The following is a 27,772-nucleotide window of genomic DNA, read 5'->3' as shown; positions in this document are numbered from 1 at the left end:
TAGGGAGACCAAGGCAGGTGTAATGAGACCCTGTCTCAAAATAAAAAAAATACTAGGGCTGGGGATGTGGCTCAAGCGGTAGCACGCTCGTCTGGCATGCATGCGGCCCGGGTTCGATCCTTAGCACCACATACCAACAAAGATGTTATGTCCACCGAAAACTAAAAAATAAACATTAAAAAATTCTCTCTTTAAAAAAATACTCAACATCTATGTATATATCACATGTGACCTTTAAAAAATGAAAAATACTAAGGATGTTTTTTTAAAATAAAGAATACTAGTTCAGTAGTAAAACACCCCTGAGTTCAATCCCCAGTACCATGGACACACACAGCAAAAATAAATAAAACAAATATTATCAGTATTTAATATATTTAATGTTCAAGCTTTAAAACTGAGGCTTTTCTGTGTTTTTATTGTTGTTTATTTTTGGCAGTGCTGGGGATTGAACCCAGGGCCCTGCACATGCGAGGCAAGCGCTCCGCCACCAAGTAGCACAACTTCAAAAGTCTGCATCAGATGCTGTCTCCTGGCTCAATCCTTTAAAACCTGGGGAGTCATCTGAAAAGCAAACAGAGCAGGGATCGCTCTGTACTTGCTCATCAGGAGGGAAGATCTCCAGGCCAAGAATGAGGCCAGCAGCAGACCCTATGGACCTTGCTGCCACAGGGAAGCTTCTGCACACTGCAGAGAAGCCCTGAACCAATACCCTTTGCAAGATCTCCATAAAGAAAGCCAAAGAACTGGGACATCCTTAAGAAGCAATCAGCTGGCTGGGCCTGGTGGCATGAGCCTGTAATCCTAGCGACTAGGAAGGATATGGCAGGAGGATCCCAATTTCAAGGCCAGCCTCAGCACCTTAGCTGAAGCAATAAGCAAGTCAGAACCTGCCTCAAGGGCTGGGGTTGTAGCTCAGTGGTAGAGTACTTGGCTTCAGCATGTGTACGGCACGAGGCTCAATCCTCAGTACCATGTATAAGTAAAATAAAGGTATTGTGTCCATCTACAACTAAAAATATTTTTAAAAAGAGAGAACCTGCCTCAAAATAAAAAGCACTGGAGATGAGTGAGACTTAGTGGTACAGGTCACTGGGTTCAATGCTTAGTACCAAAAAGCAAACAAAACCAGCAATCAGCTTCTCCATCAACAGATAGATTCCGGGCTGGGGATGTGGCTCAAGAAGCGGTAGCACGCTCGCCTGGCATGCGTGCGGCCCAGGTTCGATCCTCAGCACCACATACAAAGATGTTGTGTGCACCGAAAACTAAAAAATTAATACTTAAAAAAAAAAAAAAAAAAAAAAAGATTCCTAGTGCTGCAGGCCTGTCTGATTCCAAGCCAGCCTCAGCAAAATTTAAAGACACAGGTTCCGCTCTGACACATTCCCTGAACTAAAACTAAAACCTGTGTTAAGTGCTGCTCCTATCATCCCGCCACACCCACCACCACAGTCTAAAAGCTGATCCTCCAAATTTTCCATGTGAAGCCACTGGCTATTATCATCTCCTACCTTTGGAAATATACATTCTGCTTTTTCAGATAGCTCCTCTCCCTACCTAGTACTTGAGATTGAACCCAGGGGTGCTTAACCACTGAGCCATGCCCCCAGCCCTTATGACATTTTTTATTTTGGGACAGTCTGACTAAATTGCTTAGACTAGCCTCTAACTTGTGATACTCCTACCTCAGCCTCCTGAGTCGCTGGGATTACAAGCACTCACCACCACTCCTGGATATACCACTAATTATTTTTTCCGGCAATTTGTGCAAAAAGGCAATACACGTTAGTTGTATAAAAAAGTCACTGCTACCTGGACACAGTGGTTCACACCTGTAATCCCAGCAGCTCAGGAAGCCGAGGCAGGAGAATCACAAGTTCAAAGCCAGCCTCAGCAAAAAAGCCAGGTGCTAAGCAACTCAGTGAGATCCTGTCTCTAAATAAAATACAAAATAGGGCTGGGGGTGTGGCTCAGTGGTTGAGTTTCCCCAAATTCAATCCCCAGTACAAAAAAAAAAGGCACTGCTAACTCTACAAATCATAGGTAAATGACTACTTTGTACAACTTCTGATAGACCCTTCCTGCACATGAATTAACGAACATCTGCTTTTCTGCTCAGGGCTTCCAGAAGCTGAGTGCACATTGTAACATTGAGCTGTGTCCTGAATTATTAAACCCTATAAATGACAGCAGCATAGGTTGGTTACAAGAGTTCAAGTTTCTTTTCTGCTTGGGAAAGAAAATATACCTAAAGATGTCCTGCCTTCTACAAAGTTAAATCTAAAAACAAATACAAGGCGTGCAGCTGTCGCCCAGAGCCACTGAAGTCATCTGGAAGCTGTGAGGAACATGCACCAGCTGTCGCCCCAGCAGCTCTGGTTCTTGGTGCAGTCAAAGGCTGAAGGCATGCAAAAGAGGGCCACCAGCACACACCACCGCTTTCCCAAGCCCACAGTGTCCAAGGGCCTCTGCTGCCACTGCTCCTGTCCATCTTCTGTGGGGTGGGAAGAAAGTTCAATCCCATACATATTCAAATCATGAAGACTGCTCTCCCTAAGGGAGCACAAACATCCAGAATTGCCTGCTGGCCCATTCAAGACCGGCTCACTCCCAACACCTGGGATGTGGGCAAGGACTGGGGACAGCGAGAACCTACTATTGTTGAACTCTACAGCAAATAGGTGAGAACAAAATAGGACATGGCAAGCAGGTGCTTGCTGCCTCAGCTACCCAGAGTCTGGGAACAATGGCCAAGGGACCCAGACCTAGAGTATGCAGCTGACAGAATGGGCAGAGACAGGTGCTAAGCAACTCAATGAGACCCTGTTGCTAAGCAACTTAACACAAAATAGGGCTGAGAATGTGGCCAGGAAAGGTCTGTAGACCATTGTTCCAGAACAATCTAAGTCAAGCAGTGGCAGCCCTGTGATCACAGCTACTCAGGAGGCTGAGGAAGGAGGATCCCAAGTTTGAGACCAGACTCAGCAACTTATCAAGACCCTATCTCAAAATAGAAGAATGGTTGGGATATGGCTCAGTGGTAGAGCACCTCTGGGTTCAGTTCCTGGTTACCCCACACACACACACAAAATGGGAGGAGGTGGAGAATGGAAAACAGCCAACAGGCAGAGCCTACATTATAAGGTATCTCATAAGAAAACCTCAAGAGGCCCTGAACTATTTCAAATTATTTCAAAATTCTACTTACCACATAAGGATACACGAGCCACTTTGCGGCACCCACGAGGCAACTGAACTGAGGTGCAGGATGGGCAGGTCAGAGTGAGGCAGGCAGACAGACTCTAAGGCTTTATTTATTTGTTTATTATTTTTCTTGCTGGGATTAGAATCCAGGCTTGGCCCATGCTAGGCAAGTGCTCTGCCATTACACAACATCATCAGCCATTACAAGTCTAACAGGCTACTGACTGAGGGGTCTTCGGAAGATGTGAAGACCACTTATCAATGTTACTGGAAAAAGAAAATGACAGCTACTGACACAGGCAGATGCCTGGGTTCAACTGGGAGTCAAGCACAAACCACACCAAGGCAGACAAGGGCCAGAGGATCCAGAGGCCGCGCAGGGTCACTTCCCCCAACAGCAGGCCCTATATTAGACGCCTCTCCTTGAGCTGGGTTTCAGTTTCAGTCTCCTGGGGCCTGCAGGAAACACCAAATGCTCACTGGAGCTCAGGCCAAGTGCTGTGAGCCAAGACAGTGCAGCGAGGCAACCCTGGTAAACACACAGCATTCACCCCTCAAACCATGTCCAGGAAACAGATCGAGGCCAGGCATGGGCCTAAGGGTAGACACACACGGCAGTCCCTGGGACCAGGCCTGGACAGCAGCCCACTTGGAGGGGCAGATCCCACTAGCACTGCAGCCACCCCTCTGCAGAAGAGAGGCACAGTGGCAGAGCTCAGAGACACACACTTCCACCCTCAGGTCCAGGGCAGGTGGCAGCACAGGGACAGTTGCAGGGAGTCCCCTGAAGGTCAAGTCCTTCAGCCTGGGAACTACTGCAGAGCCTAACCCTAACCCTAACCCTTTAAGATGCCCTGAGTAGTTTTCAGCACTGGGAAAATGCTGACAGCTGCGCTGTGCCACTCCAAGCAGACCCAGCCCCTCAGGAGCTGAGAAGATGAGGAAGAAGCCCAGGGCCACTGTGGAGCCCATACAAGGTCAGCCACCCCTGCAAGGCACGTGCCAGACCTGGTGCAGGTGGGAGTACAGGGAATTGCTAGAAGCAGAGCATTTTTACACTCCTAATTTTCAGACACTGCTACAGGGGCCACAAGCATGGTCTCGATTAAAGTGACTCCAGGAAGCAGAGCCTTCAGCACAGCAGGAACCGCACACTCTGCCCAGAGCACTGGAGGTGGACACGGTGCCCACATAAGGGGAGGGCCTAACCCACCAGGTCAGCAGTGCCAACAGCCCCTTCTGAAGCACAAAGCAGGGTCTAGTCTCCTACATGCCCACTTGCCCTAGACGAGCTTCAAGGGACAAAGTAAAACTATACCAGGTTAACATTAAGTCAAAAAGCAAAGGAAGTGTAGACACATGTGCAAGCTGTTCACGCGCTGCGCCACACCACAATCCTAAAACAAGCCGGGCACAGTGGTGCCACTTGTGATTCCAGTCTCTTGGGAAGCTGAGGCAAGAGGATCACAAATTCAAGTCCAGCTTTGGCAATGAGGTGAGACCCTCCAACAACCCAGCAAGACCCTGACTCTAAAAGAATAAAAAAGAGCTGGGAATGTAGGTCACTGGTAAAGTGCTCCTGGGTTCAATCCCAAGGTCGGGGAAGAAGGAAGGACAGAGACAGGAAAATTAAAATGGACACAGTGACATACACCAGCAATTCAGGGCAGAAAGACCACAAACTCAAGATCAGCCTGGGCAACTTAAGATCCTAGCAAGAATCTGGAAATGTAGGGCCACAGTAGAGCCCCACTGAGGGGCTAAGGGACTCAAAGGGGAAGGGACTACGACAGACAGATGGGGCAGGAGATGCAACCACAGAACAATATAAGGCCCTCGGTGCCATTCCCAACACCGCCCCCCCCCCAAAAAAAAAACACAGGGAATATTTCAAATCTGTTTTTCAGAAAGCAAAGGTATTTACTTTCTGATTGCTAAATATAATCAGAACTTCAAACTTGATTGGGGGGAAATAACAGAGGGAGAGTTCACACTACTATTTGTAAAACTAGCCATTTCTGAATAATTTACACCAAAACAGATGCTTCACATGCCATGTTGGGTGGAAACAAATTCAAAACTACAAATGATTCAGAACCAGCAAAAATGAAGAGTTTTATAAGTGTAACTTATTTTTTAAAGGGGGAGGGCTGGGGATGTGGCTCAAGCGATAGTGCCCTCGCCTCGCAGGCGTGTGGCCCGGGTTCGATCCTCAGCACCACATACAAAGATGTGTCCACCGAAAACTAAAAAAATAAAAAATAAATATTAAAAAATTCTCTCTCACTGTTTAAAATTTTTTTTTAAATTTAAAAAATAATTTTAAAAAGTTGGCCTTGAGCCACATATGATGATACAACCCTGTAATCCCAGTCACTTTGGAGACTTAGGCAAGAGGATCACAATAAAGAGGCCAGCCAAATTAGGAAGGTCCCAAACAACTTAGTGATACTCTGTCTCAAAAAACAAAAGGAAGTGGGGAATGTGGCTCCACAGTAAAGTGCCTAGGTTCAAATCCCAGCAAGAAAAAAGGTAATTCTTAAACTCAAATTTATAAATATAGAATGCAGATCAACATCTCAAGACAAACCACTGAAGAGGGAACACACCCCACCCTACAATCCCAGTGCCTCAGGAGACAAAAGATCTCAAGTTCAAGGCCAACCTGGGCAACAAGTGAAACCCTGTGTCAAAACACAATCTTTTCAGAAGGGCTGGGAACTAGCTCTACTAACAGTAGCTCCCCAAGTTGAATGCCCAGTACCACAAAAAGGAACACAAAGGACTGGGGAGGGGTTGGGAATTAGCCTCAGTGGCAGAGAGCTTGCCTAGCACACACAAGGCCCTGGGTTCGGTCCTCAGACCTGGGGGGGTGGGGGAGAAGGACTGAAGATTTGCTCCGTGGTCAAGTGCCCGTAGACTGAAACCCAGTACTGGGGTGTGAGGTTCACTTTTTTGTTGTTGTTGTTAACTTTACAATGCTGTGAAAGCAATACAGGTTCAGTAAAAACCCTATCTGGAATTTGGAATCTGCATCTTTTCCCAACTGGCAACACACAGACTGAAGCTCTCTCCACCCTGTGCTGCTGAGCTCACCGGGATACGACACACACTCCAACTCCTGGCACTTCAACCTGATGATGGGTGACGGCGAGATGCTCCCGTGGCATACACTGCAAGAAATGTCGGGACTCCACCTGCAAGCTGAAGCCAACTCAAGGAGGCCAGGCGGGTCCAGAGGACTTCGTCTTACAAATGTCGAACCACTGCACTCAGCTAAAAATCTCTGCCAAAAATACTAATGATTTGTTATGAGAAAATAAGGGGAGGGGGCTGGGGATGTGAGCAAACAGAATTTTTTCATTCTAGAAAATATGCTATTACATGGGCTGTGGCTCAATGGTAGAGCACTTGCCTAGCATGTGTGAGGCACTGGGTTCAATTCTCAGCACCACATATAAATAAATGAATAAAATATAGTCCATCAACATCTAAAAAAATAAAATTTAAATGCTATTACAGGCAGAGGCAAAAGGATCCCAAGTTCGAGATCAGCCTGGACAAGGTAGCAAAACCATTCCCCCAAAAATGGCTAGAGATAAAGCTCAGCAGCAAACAAACAAAAAAATTACTAGGCACAGCGGCACACGCCTATAGTCACAGCACCCAGAATGATAAGGCAAGAGGATTGCAAGTTCAAAGCCAGCCTCAGCAACAGTGAGGCGCTAAACAACTCAGTGAGACCCTGCCACTAAATAAATAAAATACAAAACAGGGCTGGGGAGGTGGCTCAGTGGTCAAGTGCCCCCGAGTTCAATCCCTGGTTTAAAAATAAATAAATAAATGAATGAATGAATGAATGAATGAATGAATGAATAAATAAATAAATAAAAGAATGAGAAGCTGGATGGGGAAATCACCAGGACTTCCCATTGTGTGAAACCATAGCTGGGGATGTGCATCAGTGGTTGAATGCCCCCGAGTTCAATCCCTGGTATCAAAAAAAGGGGGAAAAAATTGCAAAATGAAATGAGAGTAATCCAGGAGTGACTACATTAAAGGAACTAAGTAAAAAGACGACATGATAAACAGGATCCCTTTTTTTGCGGGGGAAGAGGGAGCACTGTTTACTGGGGATTGAACTCTTGTATTTAGAGATGTTTAGGGCCTCACAGTTGCTGAGAATGGCTTAGAACTCATGATTCTCCTGCCTCACCCTCCTAAGAAGCTGGAATTACAGGAGTGTGCCACCGCACTGGCCACCTAGGTTCCCTTTAAGAAATGGGCATGCACAGTCAAGCAAGGTGGCATACGCCTGTGTAATCCCAGTGGCTCAGGAGGGCTGGGAATGTGGCAAAGTGACCCTGGATTCAACCCCCAGCACACAGATGCACAAAAAGAAGTGCACGTGTGTGTGAACACATTAATTTTTTTCCGATAGATGTAAAATAATATACTTTTTAAAAAGAATGAAAGGCTGGGGCTGGGGATGTGGCTCAAGCGGTAGTGCGCTCGCCTGGCATGCGTGCGGCCTGGGTTCGATTCTCAGCACCACATGCAAAGATGTTGTGTCTGCCGAAAAACTAAAAAAAAATTTAAAAAAAAAAATGAATGAAAGGCTGGAGGCATAGGCCAATGAAAAGCGTGATTTTTTAGGGGGGGGGACAGGGTTTCCAGGACTGAGCCACATTCCCCAGCCCTATTTTGTATTTCACTTAGAGGGTCTCAATGAGTTGTTTAGAACCTTGCGATTACTGAGACTGGCTTTGAACTGGCCATCCTCCTGCCTCCGCCTCTGGAGCCACTGGGATTATATATGTGAGACTTCACACTTTGCAAAAGCCTGAGCTTGGATCCCAACACCACCACTACCCAAAATAGGAAGGAAGGCTGGCCAAGTCAGCCATATTGTTCCTGGAAGTGAAGTGAATCTACCAATTCAATGCAACTCGGGGTTGTAGGGTACCTAGAGTTGACTTTGCATTGTATCTGAAAGTGTAAGAGTTTACCATGAGCTGTCCTTTCAGTACCTGATGTAAGGGGATCTGGCACAGAAATAATCCTCAAGGACAAAAGTACACAAAAAAAGAGATGCTATATCTAACAAACTAACGGGATAAAGATGGCACGAAGTCTGGGAGAAAGCTGGGAATTCTAACACAAAGGTCAAGGTACAAAATGAAAATGTGGGAAAGTGCTCTGAAGAGCTGCATCTAAACACATGACCAAGAGAGCCACAGGGCAGGGTACAAGAGAAAGGTGAAGCAGAAGGCCACTTGAGCAGCAAGCTTCGGACCACTTGGCGACGTGGAACACAATCAATGAGAAGGGCTTGCTCTGCAGAGGAAACATAGCCCTGAACAGGAGGCTCAACCAGCTAAACAGAGAATGCAAGCTCTGACGCAGAATGAGAACACCAAAGAAAGCACTCAGCTTCCAGGGACCTCACTGGAGGTACAGCAATGCAAGACATGCCCAAATCATCAGGTCACAGTCAACTCCTGGATGGTCTGATGAACTTTCCTCCACAAAAACAGGAATGCAAACAGGCAGTGACATACCTCATGGTCAACAATTACGCTTCTTTTTCTAATAAGAGGTAGCCCTTGAATCAGCGGCTCCATTATGATGCAGAGGCTGGGGAGTGGCTTAGCAATACACCTGAGGCCCAGATTCAATCCCCCGCAGCAGCACCATAAAGAGAGGGAGAGGGCACTGGGGTTATGTCCCTAATTTTACCTCTAATAAATCAACTGTGGGTAAGAACCCAGCACCAAAGTCTGGGTCCCTATAAAAGCGAAAAATAGTACATTCCAAATGTACCTGAGTCAGCTGGGACATTTGGTGCACACCTACAATACTAAGGATTCAGTCATTTATCAACATCGTGTTCCAAAACAAAATGCCAGGTATGTAGCTCAGTGATAGAGAAGCCCTGGGCTCGAAGCCCAACACTAGCCAGGAGGTGTGGTGGTGCATGCTTAGAATCTTAGCTGCTTGTAATCCTGCTGGCATAAGAGGCTGAGGCAGGAGGATGAGAGTTCAAAGCCAGCCTCAGCAATTCACAAAGGCCCTAAGTAACTCGGCAAGTCTCTGTCCAAAGACAACTAAAAAATAAATATTAAAAAAAAAACCTCTCTACCTCTCTTTTTTATATAACACACACACACACGTGTGTGTGTGTGTGTGTGTGTGTGTGTGTGTGTGTAATTAAAAATGACTGGAGGGGGCTGGGAATGTGGCTCAAGCGGTAGCGCGCTCGCCTGGCATGCGTGCAGCCCGGGGTTCGATCCTCAGCACCACATACCAACAAAGATGTTGTGTCTCCCGAGAACTAAAAAATAAATATTAAAAAAAAAAAAATTCTCTCTCTCTCTCTCTCTCCCCCCCCCCTCTCCCTCTCCTCTCTCACTCTCTCTTTAAAAAAAAAAAATGACTGGAGATGTGGTTCAGTGGTTAAGCACCCCTGGGTTCAAACCCCAGTAGCCCCCCCAAAAAAGGACTCACAATCCCCAACACTGGGGGGATGATAAAATTGCCCAACAGACCCTACTCAAAATTAAGTTTGCTTTCAAAGCGAAGCAGCTCTTAAGAGTCAAAACAAACTGGGCTTGTGGCGTACCCCTGTGATCCCAGGGGCTCAGAAGGCTGAGACAGGAGGATCATGAGTTCAAAGCCAGCCTCAGCAACAGCGAAGCACTAAGTAGCTCAGGGAAACCCCATCTCTAAATAAAATACAAAATAAGGCTGGGGATGTGGCTCGGTGGCCAAGTGACCCTGGGTTCAATGGGGGACTGGGGTGGGTGGGTAGGGAAGCCAAACAGAAGTGGCACCATGGGATGACTCCCAAGGGCTCAGGAGAGGTGACATAGGGATAACCTCAATACACATGGGCGACATGCTAGTTGAGAGGGTTCCTGCCATGTTCAGCTACCAACTGCACAAGCATGGCCCTAAAAGGGCCTCAAAAGGTCACAAGATCTCATGTCTGTACTTAACCACCTCACCCCAAACTGGTCTCATAATTCAGCTAGCTACCTCTAGACCATAGAAGACCAAGTATTCAAAGTGACTCCATATAACTGCACTTGAAAACCTACACCAGAGAGGAAACATGTACCTCCATGTTGTCACTGAGCATGCAAATGGCTGAGATCACAACAGCAGAGAGATAGAAACCAGGTATCAACGACTGCTAGGTACACTGAGAACATCTGTCATTGCATAGTGTGTTAGCACTCCTTAGAAAGGATACCACCAACCAGCAGGCAAACACAGAACCCAAGCTGGACTGAGCAAGGGGGCACATGCCTGCAAGCTCAGCAACTCAGGAGACAGGCAGGAGGATAGCGAGTTCCTGGCAACTCGGGGAGACCCTGTCTAAAAATGAAATAAAAAGGACTAGAGAGGTAGCCCAGGGCCTAGCATGCAGGAAGCCCTGGGTTCCACCCAGTGTGTGTGTGTGGGGGGGGGGGGGGTCCTACAGGAATAAGCAATTTAGTAGGTAACTAATAAATTCAAACTGCTCCAAAGATGATCGTCCCAGTGCTCTTCAGATCTTACCATCCTAGAAGGAATCTGTGCTTCAGAAGAAATGTCCTCAAGCTGTAAGAGAAGCTTAATCAAATGGTTAGACTAAACCTCTGGGATCTTCTGAAAATCTGCCAGCAGGAGAACGCCCAGTAGGAATTAGATAAATAATACTTGGAACCATCATATTGTAACAGTCACTAGAACTCTAAAACCAAACTTGAACACATGGACACTGAGCTTATATTTTGTTGAGAAGTACAGGGAAAAACCCACCAGTAATCTGAATCAAGTCAACTGTGGAAACCTAACTATAGAGAAAAGAAAGCTTACAGAGGTAAGATAAATGCAGCAAACTGGTCCCTCACAAGAGGTCCTCCTCCACAAGGAAACTGGGCACAAACCAATGAAGCAGCTCCTGGCATGGGATCCACTCTTTGGGTGGAAGTGAGCAGAAGCAAGTTCACCTACGCATCAAGCTGCTTGCAGATTTCAATTTAAAAGGCAATCCACACTACAGAGACATCTTTTCAAATACAGAAAACAAAATAAATATCAAATTTATTGAGACTTATTATCTACATGAAATGCTGTTCTGCCATGTCAATCTTGGAAATGGTATTTTCACTGCTACAAAACAGTTTTATAACTTTTTAAAGGTGCTTTCATATTATACTCTGGACTCATGTCTCATGCAATGAACTTGATATTCTTCAAAAACCCAGGGAACCAAATTTGAAAAAATTTCAAATAAGTTGTCAATTTTACTAATAACGTAATAAACCCAACTTGAAAGTTCTCATTCTGTAACAAAATCATCTGTGCTGAAGGCAGGCTTTCTGATGCAAACTTCTAGCTGTACCAGCATGGTTCCAGGATGCATACCTACCTCCAACCAGAGGTCATGTGCCAAGATCTCCTAACACACCCAGGCCCATCACTCACTGCAGTCTTTCGTATGGCACTCTTTAACTACCTGTTACCTACTGCTGCACTTGGTTCCTATGGCATCTGTTAAAATACTGTTTACTTACTTGCAGTAGCGAAACAAAAGGTTCATTAAAGACACTGTGATATTTAATAGAAAATCCCACAGCTTGGTCACCTGGGCTAAAAGTCAGGGAAGGACCATATACTGCTCGTTCTCAAAACAATGGGGGGGGGGCGCCTATCACAGGACACAACATCCAGGGCAGTGTTTAAAAGCAATTGAAGGCCATTTTTTTTTAATATTTGTAACTTTGAGCTAGGATTCTGCTTACCAATGATAATTGCAAAAGGTTTTACAGACTGAGAAAAGCAGCAACTTTATTTTTGCTCTCTTCTTGTGATTCCATTACTTTACCATGTATACTGTGCTTAAGTGATCTTACATCATATACATCCTACAGAACAATATGCTTTAAAGAATGGAAATTGGTGGTGTACAACTATAATCCCAGCCACTGGGGAAGATGAGGAAGAAGATCTCAAATTCAAGGAATGCCTCAACAAGGGAGCGAGGCGTTTTTGTCTCAAAAATAAAAAGGTCTGGGGATGTGGCTCAATGGTTAAGGTCCCTGGCTTCAATTCCCCCGGCACTAATTTTTTATTTTTTTTTTTACAAGCATTACCCGCCTCCCCCATATAAATGTTATACTGACATGTTCAATACATTGCTAATAATCTCTTAAGATTGCTGATAATTCTTTATAATCTCTACACACTCTCCAAATAGAAAATGTCTACACGTGCCTTTCAGTCAGTATCTACCTTAATGATGAAAGGAACACTAATGGAGTGACACTAGAAGCCCAGGCACAAAATCATACACAGACACAAAGAGGCTGCAGACCCCACTCAGGAAAAAATGCACCAAACACATTCACATTTATTTTCTTTTTTTTTTAAGCAAATGACAAAGACCCAGTATACCAGATTTTTAAACCTAAGCTTAACATTACATATTTAAACAATTGTCAAAACTTTACTAAGTTGCCAGCATTCATGCACAACTAGAAAACATCCTTATTTATATTAAACCAGAAATGTATTACCATTAATGCATTAATATCTTTCATTACTAAATACTGAAAAAAAAAAAAACCAAATTACTTCTACAGGAGCCTCATCCTGGCAATGTTAGCTCACAGCAGGCTGACACTACTTGGCTCACATGTCAAACACAATGGGAAGCAGATCCATGCTGGTGTTAGAATACAATCTTGTCCTAGCACTACTCAAAGTCAAGGCTCACCTTGGATAACGTTTAATAAAAAAGCAAAGTGCATACAGAGATTACAACAATTTTAAAGACAAAAAAAATGGTCCTATTGTGTGGTCCCAACAATAAACTCAAAAGTCTATGACAAATAGGGGCTCCGATGAGCTGTTTATAAATACTTTAGATTAGGTACAATTATACTGAAAGTCGAGTTCGTCTGAAATCTTCAAAAAAATGTTCCTGTTAATCCTCAAATGGTGCTTGTTATAGTTTAACATTTCTGTTAAATGCGTGCGTTGAATTACTTGTTATCCAAGCGTAGCAGCTGCTCCTTACCATTTATCGTTAAGGACTTTAACTGGCCGTCTTCTTCAACTTCTACTCTTTCTTGACCATTCTCGACGATTCTGTAGGATAGAATTCATTTAAACCTCTTTTGTAAATGAACAAAATATTTATGAGAGTGAATATAATACATATAAATTCACAAGGGCATTACTACAAAAGTGGTGTGCAAACTGAAAAACACAAAGACAACCTATCGGTATATCTTTCTTAAAACAGATTTATTCTGATGGGCACAGTGGTACATGCCTATAATAACAGTAATTCTGGAGGTGGGGCAGCAGGATCCCAAATTTGAGGCCAGCCTTAGCAACTTAGCAAGACCATGTCTCAAAAAAATAAAAAATAAAAAGGACTCAGGATGTGGCTCAGTAGTAAGGTGTCACTGGTTCAACCCCAATACAAAAAACTATTTATCCTGACAATAATAAATCATCCCAAATACTGCAAGGCTGACTGATAAATATATGCAGATAAATATATGCAGATACAGCTCATCAAAAATAGTAAGGAACTCAGGAGCACTGATTCACACCTGTAATCCAAGTGACTGGGAGACACAAGGCAGGAGAATCTCAAGTTCAAAGCCAGACCCAGCAATTTAGGATATTGCTCAGGGGTTAAGCAATCTTGAGTTTCAATTCCAAGTACCAATATAAGCAAGTAAAGCAGATCCTTTAAACGTGATGACTGGGTGTTCACACAGTTGTGTAAGGTGTACCTCCCTGCTAAAGCTAGAACTGGGGATGTGGCTCCATGGCAGAACGGCTTGCCTTGCATGCCAAAGGCCTCAGGTTTAAACCCCAGCACTGGAGGGGTGGCTGCAGCCCTGGTAAAGCACTTCCTAGCATGTATGAGGTTGAGACCCTAGCTTCCATTCTTCAAAACAGGGCAGCTGGGAGAGGTGGCAGGGATGCACACCTGTCATCTCAGCAAAGTGGGAGGTTGAGGCAGGAGGATCACAAATTTCAGACCATCCCATGAACCGACTCAAAATAAATAAAAAGGGTCCAGGAGGAGGGAGCCTGGAGGTAGGAAAGATGGTGGAATGGGACGGTCATGATTACATCAGTACATGTGTGACTGCAAGAATGATGTGTACTACCAGAAGTAAAAAGAATTTTGCTCCATTTGTGTACATTGAATCGAAGAGCATGCTGGTGTCATGAGTAACTGATTAGAACAAACAAATAAATATATTTTTAAAAGAGTCAAGAGAGTTCAGTGGTAGAGCACCCCTGTGGTTCAATCCCCAGGACTACAAAAAATAAATTAAGGGCTGAGGATATAGCTCAGTTGGTAAGTGCTTGCCTTGCATTCACAGGCCCTGGGTTCTAAAATCCAACACCACATTTAAGGGGGGGGGGGGGGAATCTGCCCCTGGGGTGGACTCACAATACATTGAGGCAATAAATGAAGAAAAAAAAAGTTTGATCAAATTAAACGTAGAGGTTTTTATTATTTTTAAGATGGATGGACCTTTATTTTATTCATTTATTTATATGCTGTGGTTAGAATCAAACCCAGTGCCTCACACATGCTAGCAAGTGCTCTACCACTGAGCCCCAGCCCCAGCCCACAACTAATGGTTTTTCATTTTATCATTCTAACAATGTTGGGAAAACTTATTACACATTATTACATATTAAATAAAGATCACGTCTAATAATTTAACATTAAACACTGAAAAAATTGCTCATAACAAATTTTTTTTAAATGGGGGAAAAACATTGGAAAAAATATTCCAGCTAATTAAGAAATTTTTCATGCAGCTTATACTTCGGCTGACTGATAAGCAAAGTACACATCACCAATGAAACATTAAGCTGACGTAATAAATATAAAATGCATAATACCACTCTACCTTTTTGTAGTGATTTTTCTCCCATTTACTATTTTGGTAGAAGTTGATATTGATTTGAAGCTACCCATCCCGCTGCCACCAAATGATGTAGAAGAGAATGAGGTAAGGCCACCGTGACCTAGTGACCCAAATGAAGTAAATCCTATAGGAAAACAGAGAATAAAGATGACTAGGGGCTAATAATGACTAGTATTAATTCAAAAATAGGACTAAGTTCAAATTTAGCAGAAGACCATCTGATGTCGAAAGCGACACAAGAGCAGCTCTTGCCAAAACCACTGTAGCACAAGGGGCACTGAGAGGACTGGCAGTATCCACACCAGGGGGTGGCCTGGCTGATTCCCTGCAGGCATCTCTCCCCACTCTCAAGTGGCTGAGACCTCACTGACACTCTAGCATGGTGGTGGGCTTCTCACTGTGTCTACGTGGCACCCCATAACACATGGGGCACCAACGGCAAGATAAGAGGGAGTAAGCAGTCCCACAATAATACCTTGGGAGGCTCCTAAAGGCAGGAGAGCTTCACACAAGCCCCGGACAATGGCTTAGATGAAGTGCCGTTTCCCTCATGTTTTCAACAACCTTGTTTTTGTGTGCTCACCAGGCCTGGCCTGGCAAACTACAGACACCCACTGAGAGCTCTGCCGGGGAGAGCCGGGCACACCATGTACAGAAGCCCAACCAAGGCAGCTGTGTGCTGGGTAACATGGGTATCGTGGTGAGGGGAAATGAACTCAACTGTGCAAAAATTGGCAATTCAAACTACCAAAGTTTAACTCAAGTCAGACCCAGGAACACCCACCTCTGTAGGCACATCACCAACCACTGTGGTCCAAGCACATGGTTGACCATGTGCTTCGGCTGGACACTTCAAGGGAACAGTCTGGCTAAGGTCATACCCCCAGGCCATGGGCCAATCCGCCAATCCCATCCAACTATACACTGCTTAGATGGGACTGTGCCCTTTTGCTTAACTGCAAGGGAGGCAAGAACACATGGAGAGTTTAGCAAGACTGTCCACTGCAGCTGCTTCATGCCTACTCAAACATGCATTACCCTTTTAGCCAGGAATTTCATTATATGATATCCCTTATGAATGACTCACATTCTTGAATAATTAGGTCATTAAGCACTGATTTGTACACTCAAAATCCTGACAAATGCAAAAAGCTCTTCTCCTAAAAAGAATAAACATAATTCAAACCGCTCTAAGTGTTCTAAGCACTAATTTCTCCTCTAACAACAAATTAGGGATTTAATACCTGTATCAAATGCAGAAAATCCACCTCCAAATGTTGGAAATCCACTGAAAGCGGAGAAAAATGAGCCTGCACCTCGGTTTCTGCTTCCTCGGGGACCTCTTCGGTTCCCAAAAAAGTCATCAAATGTATCTTCTAGAAACAAATAGAAAGGTGTATTGTATAAATCTTTATTTTAGATTTTTTTTCCCATGGGAGGAGGAAAAGAGATTAAAGCCTTAACTTACCACTAGATTTGGAGAAGAATAAAACAAGTAGTATAACCAGGCCATATCATGAGATACTTTCTCACTAGCTTAATTCAAGTAAAGGCACATAACAAGGTAAACATTCAACACACAGACCAAAAACGCACGCATGCACACACACAAACTCAGGGCTGCCCCGCATTTCACCAGAGCTGCCTGCTGCCTTTAGCTTAGTGTCCTAATGGGACACTGCTCCTGCCACCGAGACCTGATTTCACGCACAGGCAGCTGTACCCAGTGAACCCAAGCTGCCTTCTTCAGGAATTAGGACACAACATGAACTACTGTAGCATTATAAACTCAGAACGGGGCACCAAGTAGGCAATGTCGAAGTAGCCCACGAATCCAGCCAAGAAGCCCAAGAACATCTTTCACTTTTCTGTAAGATGATGTTTCAAAAACAATTTTTTTAAGTTATTAAACCAATCTAAACCAGTGTTAACTGTCAAACATTACACTGTGATTGAAGCAATTTTAGTAGAAAATTATAGACATAAGTGGGTATCTCATTGATAGCTCAAATACCAAAATGCTCCAAAAATCAAAAATAAGACGTGTAGATTCTTTGAATTTATTTCTATGCTTCCAAACCTAGGTCAAGAGTTCCTGGTTTCTGCACTACACAGGAGTTGAAAAAAACTATCAGGGAACAAAAGTTAGCATACCAAAAGCCAGGAAATGAAACCACTGACATTAAGGGATGTGGTCATTGATTTTTCTGAAGACAATGGAAATGCCTGGACCCTTCTCAACAGACATTATATGAAGATGTGATGTTAGAGATCTATAGAAACATACTCTTTATTGAAATATGATTTGCTTAGCACCTTGCTATTGATGAGGCTGGCTTTGAACTTACATCCTGCTGTCTCAGACTCCCAAGCTGCTTGAATTACAGGTTTGTTTGTTTTTAAACACTTCTAATCAAAACCAAGAATTTTCAGGAGAGCAAGAAATAAAATATTTTTTGCAAAACTTGATAAAGCAAAGGTATGGAAAGCAAGACAGTTAATACTTGGTTTTAAACAAGAAATAGAAATTGAATGAGGGAAGTTCAGAAAATTTGTCTTAATGAAGGGAAAAAAATGAAAATTATTTATGCAGAAAATTACAAAGTCATCAGGTTATATTATTACAAACATCCCAGAAGACAGACTGCTCAACTTGTGCCATTTACTTTTTCTTTGGTTAAAACTTTGAATTACATTATTGTAATTGTAAAATTTTTACTACTCAGTATTTTGTGTAAAACCACTTGCAATACACAATATTTTCAAATGCAAAAACATGTATCAAACTACATTTATGCATTGTTTACAGGGCATTATGAAGCTGTATCTTACAAATACCTTTAGGGAAATAAAGATTCAACCAGCTTGCTCAGCTTTAGAAATAGAATAGAAATAGGCATTTTAATGAAAAAAAAAATCAAAACAGTAATAAAATGCTTATAATCAGTTATATTTTTAAAACTTAATAATCTCTACATAAGTTCAGGTTAGAAAAAAGTGTACAGATCATTAATTTAAAATTGCAGTATTCTAATCTGTCAGTTTTATGAAGTAAGAAGGTGATTTTCTACACAGTATAGACAAATTGTCTTATCATTTAAACACATGCATAGTATTTATACTTAGAGAAAAGAAAAACATGAAGATTAAGGAAATGCTGCAGTAAGCCTTACTAAGATACTTCTGTTGAAAAGGACAATTAAATGTGTTTACAGTTAAAAAAATAAATAAAACGTGTATTGACAAATTAAGAATGAACAATTTACCCTAAATCCAGTGAAGAATTTTTTATTTGCAGATTGACAATATCCTTATTTTGTTATTTTTTTATCTTGTGATGAGGATCGAAACCCAGTGCCTCCCATGTGCTAGCGCAGTGTTCCACTCAGCTACAACCCCAGTTCCACAACGCAATCTTTAGAAGATGAGCTCCGAAAGTTTTTCTTTGCTGTGGTAATCAAGGACAGCTTCACTGAAAACACAATTTATACATACTACTTCATAATTTAGCTGGGTTCTCAGTGATTAAAGAAAGTACTGTATTTTTCTTCCAGAAAAATGGAAAACGTACAAGGAATAAAAACAAGTATTCCTGATAAACATGAACGCATGCAGACCGAATTCATCCAGAACACAGAACAACATAATTAGTGTGGCACGTTTCCAAGCCAGAGGGCAAGAGAGGGCAAACCAGGAAGTGCATGTGCCAAGAGTCAAAAATGTGACAGCATGCCCACCACTGCACATAGCCAGCCAATGACTCGGGAAAGACGCAGGTTTATAAGTCAGCTAGGCCCAAGAAAAGCTGCAGCAACTGGAAAGGGGAGAAGCAATACCCTAGAGAGGTCTAGAGATGGAGAGAAGCAGACACTGAGGAAGCTCAAGGACAGATGGGAACAAGCAAGTGACAGAGGGATACACTAAGCTGGACATGCCTGTAATTTCAGCTGCTAGGGAGGCTAAGGAAGGAGAGCCACGGGTTCAAAGCCAGCCTCAGGAAGGTGCTAAGCAACTCAAGGGAGACTATAAATATTTAAAAAAGGGCTAGGGATATGACTCGGTGATTAAGGGCCCCTGGGTTTACACACACACACACACACACACACACACCCTTAAGAAGTAATATTCTGGCTGGGTGTGATGGCATACACCTGTAATCCCAGCTGATCACAGCAGACTGAGGCACAAGCCACCAGTTCAAAAGCAAAATCAGCAATTTAGCAAAGCCCCGTCTTAAAAAATAAAAAGGGCTGGGGACATGGCTTGATACTTAATCATCCCAGGTTCAATCTCTGGTACAAAAAGAAAAAAAACACCCAGAACTATTCTGAACAAAGAATGTCCAGTCAGCTCCACCTAAAGGTAAGCTCAGGAATACAGAGTTTAAAGTCCTGCATGCAGAAAAGTGGGCACTGTTTGCTGGTTCTAAGAGCTAAAGAGGCCAGAAGAAGGGGAGGCAGAATATGCAACAGGGCATGTGAACACGTCCACCATGGCATGGACCAGGACAGGCACGGGATGGGAGTGGATAGTGGCTACCAAACCCTGCACCAGGCAAAGAAGTGGGACGAGCTTCTACAGTTAACAAGAGGTTAAACTCACTGATTGATGACGTAGTTCCCACCTTCCACAGCAGTCGTCACCAGATAGGAAGTTCAGGTATGAGCTTCCATGTAAAGAGATCTGACTGTCCCACTTGTTCTAATACCTGAAAGAAAACTTAAACCATAACCCTGAACTAAATCTAGTAACATGTCACGCTTTTGCCAGAGGATAAAACTTTCATATAATCTAGATAAGATCTGTGCATTCTACTTGTGCCACCAGTTGTCAGTGCCAGCATGCCAGCTGCACTCCACCTGGGTGTCTCCACAGAACAGATTGACAACCTGGACAAGAAATGTGACAGCTACAGTGAAAATTTGCTATGTGAGTTGGACACAGTGGTCCACACCTATAATCAAAGCAGCTTGGCAAGAGGATCCTAGTTTAAGAGCCAGATTCCCAAAACTAAAATAAAAGACAGGCTGGGGGTCAGATGCAGTGGCACACACCTGTGATCCCAGCAGCTCAGGAGGCTGAGCCAGAAAGATCAGGAGCTCTAAGCCAGCCTCAGCAATGGAGAGGCACTAAGCAATTCAGTGAGACCCTGTCTCTAAATAAATACAAAATGGGGTGCAGAGGTAGCTCAGTGGTTGAGCGCTCCTGAATTCAATTCCTGGTACCCCCAACACCAAAAAAATAAAATAAAATAAAATAAAATAAACCACCCTTCCTATGTGATAGAAGTTCTCTTGTTCTCGTTTAGGAGGTGACCATCTCAAACCTTCTACATTATTTGGGATGCTGGTTTGATCCAAGATGGTATCAGAGACATGGCCACTGGACCTACCAGTAGGAACCTGATAGGATAGCAGATTCTTACATGCCCTTTTGCTCCTGCTTAAAGATGACATCATGTTACTTCTCCCCCAGGGGGATTAAGAGCTCTACAAAAGGCACTGCCCCCAACACTGTTCCTACAAAGCCTGAGTCTAAACCACTCTTCCTTCCTGGGGACAACTTCTGTATGCAGGTAAGGGGTATGGCTCTCTGAACCTTTAGGTGGTCCACAACAAACATTAAAAGCTTATGAATCCGGCACACAGTAATGCATGCCTAAAGAACCCCAGCTACATAGGATGAGGCAGGAGAATCCCAATTTTGAGGCAGCCCGGGCAATTTAGATAGACATCAAAAATGAGAGCGCATTCATTGGTGGAAACCCCTATGTGCTATCTAGTAGCGTGTCAAAAGGGGCAGTCTAAGAACCAAACAAACAGATCTGATACTAATGCCTTCCTTGGTGGGGTGGGTATAAAAGGATAAACAGGAAATGCCACAGAGAGCTGACTGCTGGCTTCATTTCAAAAACAGCACCTGAAACCTCACAGAATATCTCAAGCTTGCTGCAGGGGTGGCCAATGCCAGGTTCTCATGGCAGAGACCACAAATCTCAAAATGACCTTCCCAAGAAAGCCGCTGCTTGTGAAGAAGGGTAGAGGAAGCAACGTGCTGAATCACTTGAGACACATGCAGAAGCAGGTAAGAGTGCTGCATCGCATTCCCAGAGGCCAGCTCCCCAGCACACACTGAACCAGACGCAGATGTGGTGTGCACTACAACATCTCCCCAAGATGAGTCCTCATCTGGGAGGTTACAGGCAGAGAAGCACTGAGCTACATGCAAAACCAAAACCCTAAAACATTTGTTTATAAATGAACTTTAAATTCTCTTTCTAGCTTTCTTAAACTTCATTTGTGTAGGTGTCATATGCATGAAATTTGTAAATATCCAAGGACACTTGCTCCCACGTGAACCACAGCAGTGCCTTCAGCTATGATCATAAATCCACATGAAGACTAAACCATTTTAACATGTCTTTTCTAAAGTCTGCTGCTAGCCAGGCACTGTGGCGTCTACCTATAATCCTGGTGGCCCAAGAGGCTGAGGCAGGAGGATCACAAGTTCAAAGCCAGCCTCAGAGAAAGTGAGATGCTAAGCAACTCAGTGAGACCCTGTCTCTAAATAAAATATAAAACAGGGTTGAGAATGTCACTCCGTGATCGAGTACAATCCCTGGTACAAAAGTGAAAAAGTCTGCTGCTAGTTTCTAAAATGTACAGACTAGGACAAAAACCTAAGTGACTCTGCTTAGAAAGTCTATTACAGGTTGAATTATGGCCCTTCAAAAAGATTCAACCAGCGAATGGTATCTTATTCACAATTAAGTCTTGGCAGACACAAGTTACAAGAAGTCATTGGTCTGAGTCTAGTCCAACTGGTGACACTGTCAAAAGGAAACGTGGACATAGGTAGCTGCAGAGTGGGATGATCAGACACAGGAGAAAAGTACCCAACAAGCCAACATCTCTGTGGGGCCACAGGGGACTGGAATCAGTCTAGGACAGCTTCTCCCTCCCCCTCCAGGAGGAATGGGCTCTGCTAACACCTCATCTTGGACTTGACCTCCAGCACTATGAGAGGGAAGTTTGTTAAACCACTCAGTTGGAGGTACTTTGTTACAGGAGCCCCTGGAAACTCAGTGCTTCAATACCCCACCCTTCTTTAACCACATCTCCAAGGTAGCAAAGGAAACCTGACCAAGTGTACTACCAATGTGATAGAAGAAACTTTCTCACTGAAAAAACATTAAAATAAACTAAACTTTCTTATAAAGCAGAGACGGGGCAGTTCCTTTTGCAATTTATTGATGAACAAGTAGTGCCTCAAGTTCTGGCCCACTGTACTGCTCCTCCTCGCTCAGCAGCTCCTCGCAATCCTCGCTGAACTCCTCTGTGTCCCCAGGGCTGGCTTCCTCCTCGCTGGATATGAGGTCCAACTCCTCACTGAGAAGTTCGCCCTGGCCCCGGCTACAACCTTCGCTTGGCTCTTCTTCACTAAAGAGGTCCAGCTCCTCGCTGGATATCACATCCAAAACCTCACTGTTCTCGTCACTTGGAGAGTCTTCCACTGCCTCCTCAAAAGAAGGCTGCTCTAGTTCTTCACTAGGCTCCAAGTCCTCACTGGCCACTTCCTCGAACCCTAGGGAGTAAAACGACTGACTCACTACACCAAATTGAGATCATGGCTCTGTAAAGTCAGGCTATTTTCACCCTCAACACAAGGCTCCTTCCTCCCCAACAGCGGGCTGCCCTTGGCTCTACCCACGGGAAGTTCCCCACTGCTACAAGGGTTTCCTTCACCAAGGCTGGCAAGACCAGAGCCTTCATAGAGAAAGATACATGGGAGTGCCAGCAAGACGAGGCTCTCTGGGAAAGTCCTCCCACTCTGCTTTGGCTTTCTGAAGTGAGAATATAAATAAAAATGTTAATTAATACCCAATGTTCCAAACAATCATTCTAATGGATCAATAAAAGGCCTACTGTCCATGGGCACAGAGGCACACACCTGTAGTCCCACGACTTGGGAGGCTAAGGCAGTAGGATCATAAGGCAGAAGGATCATAAGGCAGAAGCCAGCCTCAGCTACTTAGCAAGGTCTTAAAGCAAATAGGGAGAACCTGTCTCAAAATAAAAAATTAAAAGCACTAGAAATGTGCTCATTGGTAAAGCACTCCTGGGTTCAATCCCTGGTATCAAAAGAAAAGGCCTACTATCATGGACATCCAAGAACAGCAATGGTGTCCTGTGATGAAAGACAAATGAAGGGAACATCCTCATTCACACTGGCTTCCAATCAACATTTTGTCAAGGGCCCATATACATGTGCTCCATATTGTGGAAAAATTTAAGCAGAACTGGGAGCCTCAAACATTCTGAGCCAGTACTGTTTCAGGGCTGCTGGCAGAATCCACCTCTCTTAGCTTTCCTGGGAGATCTGCTAACTTTAGGATGTCAAAAGTAGTTCAGTTCCCACAGGACCCTAGGCCACCCTTTGCCCTGCTCCTCAGTTCGCTGGTTCTGAGGCTCACCCCAAAACCTGGACCATCTCCTCAAATTCCCCCAAGGAGTCCTGTGCTCTTGTCATGACAAATGCACGGTATAGCTCAAAACCATCTTGAAACAGAACTTTTCCTTTGCCCAGGCTGAGCCAAGAAAGGGGGAGCATGCCTGAAATCCCAATGACTCAGGAGGCTTGGCAGGAAGACTCCAAGTCAGCAACTTAGTGATGAGTCTGTCTCAAAATAAAAATAAAAAACGACTGGCTAAGTAGTAAAACACCCTCAGGTTCAATTCCCAATTTAAAAAAAAAAAATGCCCTGGGTGACCTTGATTTTGAAATCATTTTTTTATTTATTCATTTTTACGGGGGATCGGGGGAGTGTTCCTGGGGAATGGAAAACAGGGTCTCACGCATGCTAGTTAGGTAAGCACTCCGTCACTGAATCTCTGGCCCTAATAATTAATTTTTATTTTGAGACAGGGTCTAAGTCATCCAGGCTGTCCTCACTAGTAACTCTCTTTGTCTGCCTGTGAGTACACTGGGCAGATTTTTCATTAGATTCTCACTATGTTGCCTGGGTTGGCCTCAAACCCTCCTAATCCTTTCTTTAGCCTCCCAAGCAGCCAGGATTTCAGGAACGAGCCAGGGCACCCAGGTATCTGACAACGGAGTTTAAAATACTTATTTTGAAAGCCAAATAGAAACAGGGAAAAAGGTGATGTAAAAAATTAAGACTAAAAAATACTTTGCTACAATAAAAGGACTCTGAAATGGGTGGTGAAAATGACATCGATTCTGATAAACGTTGACCAAGTCCCAGCCCTGTATACCACTCCGTTCTATATCACACATACCGCCAGGAGGCTGCACAGTCACCTCGTACACGTAGTAGCCGTGGTGCAGCTTCTTTTCCTGTGTGTAAATCCTTACAGCCTGAAAATGGAAGTCCCCTAGAACACCTACAAGAATGGATTGGAGAAGCATCACTGCCGGAAAGTACCTACTGTCAAACCTTGAGCCGCCACCGGGGAGTCGAGCACCTAAGAGTAGTTTCAGTAAGCTTAGCATCATTTTCGACTAGTAAAAATAATTACTCATTCACTTCTAATTATTTCTTTAGAAAGAAACAGTCAAGGAGCCAGGCAGGGTGGCACACACCTGTGATCCCAGGGACTCAGGATCTCAAGTTCAAGGTCAGCCTCAGCAAAAGTGAGGCATCTCAGTGAGACCCTGACTCAAAAACCAAACAAGGGCTAAGGATGGAGCTCAGGGTCAAGAGCTCCTTGATTCAACCCCAGCATGGGACAGGGGGAGAATATATATGTGTGTGTTTACACACATAAATCTCAAGTCATCTTTAATGAGGCGGCTAATGCATCAATATTTTTCTTAAGGAAAACACTGGGTGCACAATTCGTCACTAGGGGACATTTTCCCCTTTAAAAGAACTTTTAATCATGTAAGATAAAATCATCACTTAAGGAACTTGGCCTTCTGAGAAGGTGCTTCATCTCCTGAATCAAGATCCAGGGGTCAGAAATGTAGGTCTCTTCCTCCTTAGCCACCAGGAGACTTGTGGCTTTGGGAACATATACTATAACCCTAACACTGCCTTGGCCTGCAAAACCTACAGAGTGGAGCTTGCTGGAGCCTATGGTGGGATATGAAAGCATTTCAAGGCAGAACCAGTGGGTCAATCCTCCTTTCATGAAATATCTCTTGCCTATTAGGGTCAAGTGACATGGATATAAATATGGTTCTCTTTCCTATTATATGGTGTCCTTTAACTGAAATATTGGGACCAGAGGTATTTCAGATTTGGAGTATTTAAACAAACCCTTAGCAGCTGAGGATTTGTAACCTAAAATTCAAACCTGAAAAGCTCAAAGATCCAAGCTTTCTGAGCATTACAGACGTGTACTCTTTACAGGGAGCCCTCACAATACATCCGGCAGCAGTAAAGTCAACTCTTCCTCTATGTAAAGGCAACGTATTCTCCTCTGACCCTAATCTAAATGTTCTGCTTTGATTCAGCTGCACTTTGCCTACAGGCATGCTGGAAGGTACTCACTATTATTCCCTCCTGCAGTAAGGTATGCTCAGAGTCAGGACATGCCATATTAAAGAACAAGGACACTATGAATCTCCACTGTGGATCACCTCGACTGCATCACATAATCTTCAAGAGGCCCAAGGCAACCTACCAGATCCAGTGTCAACCCGCTCCTCTTCATGCCCATGACAATCAGGGGCTCCACTTGTCTCCCTTTTATTACTGGTAGACACAACTGCTCTTCTTTCTTCCCTCCTGGGGTCTGCCAGTGGTGTTCAGTCTCTTCAACTGTGCTCCAATCAATGAAGGAGGCAAGCACAAGATGTGCTTACCCGCCCAGTGCACAAAAGACAGAAATGGCAGCGGCAGCACACTTAACCCTGGCCTCCCAGATTACCCGGCAAGCATCAAACACAGGAAGCTTAGAAACTAGAATGGAAATTCTACTAGCAGACAGCTAACAAGAATACCTAATGTGCAGTTCATATCCTAGACATAACACAAAACCTGGGATCAGGCACCAGGACAAAAAAATAAAAATTTCCTACAACCCAGCAGTTGTGAACAAACAGTCTCCTTTAGCAAAACTACTCTCCAAGACACTCTGCTGCCTTGATCCAGTAAAAGTCCTTTCTTCACAAACTGTGGCTTCAACCATTACAACACTCCCAGACAAAAAAGAAGGCAGGTTCATAATCAAATGTCCTCTAAACAATGTCCATGACACGTAAGAATTTCAAGAGGAAGATTCCATGACAAATTCCTACAGAAACTGGTGTTTGAGAGGGGAGCTAGACATGTAGCTCAGGCGTAGAGTACATGTTTTTACAAGGCCCAGGGTTCCATCCAACACCATAGAGGAAACAGCGTTTCCAATCTCACCACTGCCTTGCCTGAGAGGGCAAAAGCAAAATAAAACCACACAGAAATCTTTACTCTCCAAGAAGTTAATAAAACAAAATCTCTGAAGAGGGCAGATATGTTCTGATTGCTCCTGCTCAAACAGAAAAGTTAATAACCCAGGCACAGCACCCCATAGCAAGGTCACCACCACCCTCACCATGGCATGGACACACCACACATACCACAACTAACCACCACAGGAAATTCACTTACCAAAGAAGTCGAAGGAAAATGGGTCCCTTCCACCAAAAAAGTCCCTGAAGACATCATCTGGGTTCCGGAATGTGAAGCCAAACTCAAATGGACTGTCAAAATGACTTCCACCTACATAAACATAGCATAGCTTTAGTATATAAGAATTCTGGTGCCTATAAGCAAATATTTTTGTAAAACATTATATGAATAATGACCTAGAAAAAAAAAAGAACCTATTTCATATATCTGGGGTTCTTCGAAATTCAAAATGAGTCCTACTGTTACTGAAACTCTGTGCTCAGAATGTCCCACCAGCAATCCCTTCATTACTACTTCTGAGCAGCTCCCAATCTGGGATCAGCATGTCACTGCTGATTTTATTACTTAGATCTATGAGAAACAAGACTGTATTCACCCAACTTTCCTACTGTTACAGCTTGAACACATGGGCTCAGCGCAGGAGTTCAGAGAGCACCACTTGTCAGACCACCATAGGGGCTTTCCACAAACACACTTTTTAGCTTTCAGTAATCTTCTCTTCAAACCCTGACGGAAAATTTACTTACTAATACTGATTACTAGTCTAACAGTATAAGCTCACAGGATGACAGTACAAAATACTGAACAATTTCCTATGTATATAAAGTTATATCAACATAGACTTTCTGGTCTAACAAAAGATTAATAGGTTTGTTTTTTTGTTGTTGTTGTTTTTAATGCTGTCAATTTCTCCTTCCCCTACCCAATTCAGTCCACTTCTCAGACTGCATCTATATTTAGCAAACAGGCTGACCAAGAAACTCAGTAATTTACAATTCAAACACTGAACTGAACTCCAAGTCAGAGGATGACTGCCAAGACCTTTGTCTCTAGAGAGGAAATCCATTTACATACCTCCACCTCCACCATTTAAGCCTTCTTTGCCATACTTGTCATAGATGTCCCGTTTTTTAGCTTTAAATTTGAAAACAGAATTATTAGGGCCAAGTTCTTTTCAAATCCTCAAAAT

General features: G+C 43.7%; 1 protein-coding gene across 9 annotated transcripts in view; it reads right to left on the bottom strand.

Annotated features, from left to right (window-relative positions):
• Positions 1-27,772, bottom strand: part of Dnajb6 (DnaJ heat shock protein family (Hsp40) member B6) — a 64,008-nt gene that overhangs the window by 10,937 nt on the left and 25,299 nt on the right. For 5 of the 9 annotated variants that reach the window (XM_026381687.2, XM_026381692.2, XM_026381690.2 and 2 more), the window contains exons 4-8: positions 27,658-27,717; positions 26,782-26,892; positions 16,412-16,543; positions 15,150-15,291; positions 13,277-13,347 (exon numbers count right to left, since the gene is read on the bottom strand). In XM_026381687.2, the coding sequence (XP_026237472.1) occupies positions 13,277-13,347; positions 15,150-15,291; positions 16,412-16,543; positions 26,782-26,892; positions 27,658-27,717 (516 nt within the window). Of the gene's footprint in view, positions 1-12,595; positions 13,348-15,149; positions 15,292-16,411; positions 16,544-22,322; positions 22,752-24,466; positions 24,572-26,781; positions 26,893-27,657; positions 27,718-27,772 lie in introns of those variants that run through there. The other 4 variants (XM_077795908.1, XM_077795909.1, XM_026381693.2 and 1 more) reach the window with 4 other exon arrangements.

Source organism: Urocitellus parryii, chromosome 3 (assembly GCF_045843805.1).
Source record: "Urocitellus parryii isolate mUroPar1 chromosome 3, mUroPar1.hap1, whole genome shotgun sequence".
Taxonomy (NCBI): Eukaryota; Metazoa; Chordata; class Mammalia; order Rodentia; family Sciuridae; genus Urocitellus; species Urocitellus parryii.
Note: the sequence above shows the minus strand (reverse complement) of the source record. Positions and strands in the feature narration are given on the sequence as shown.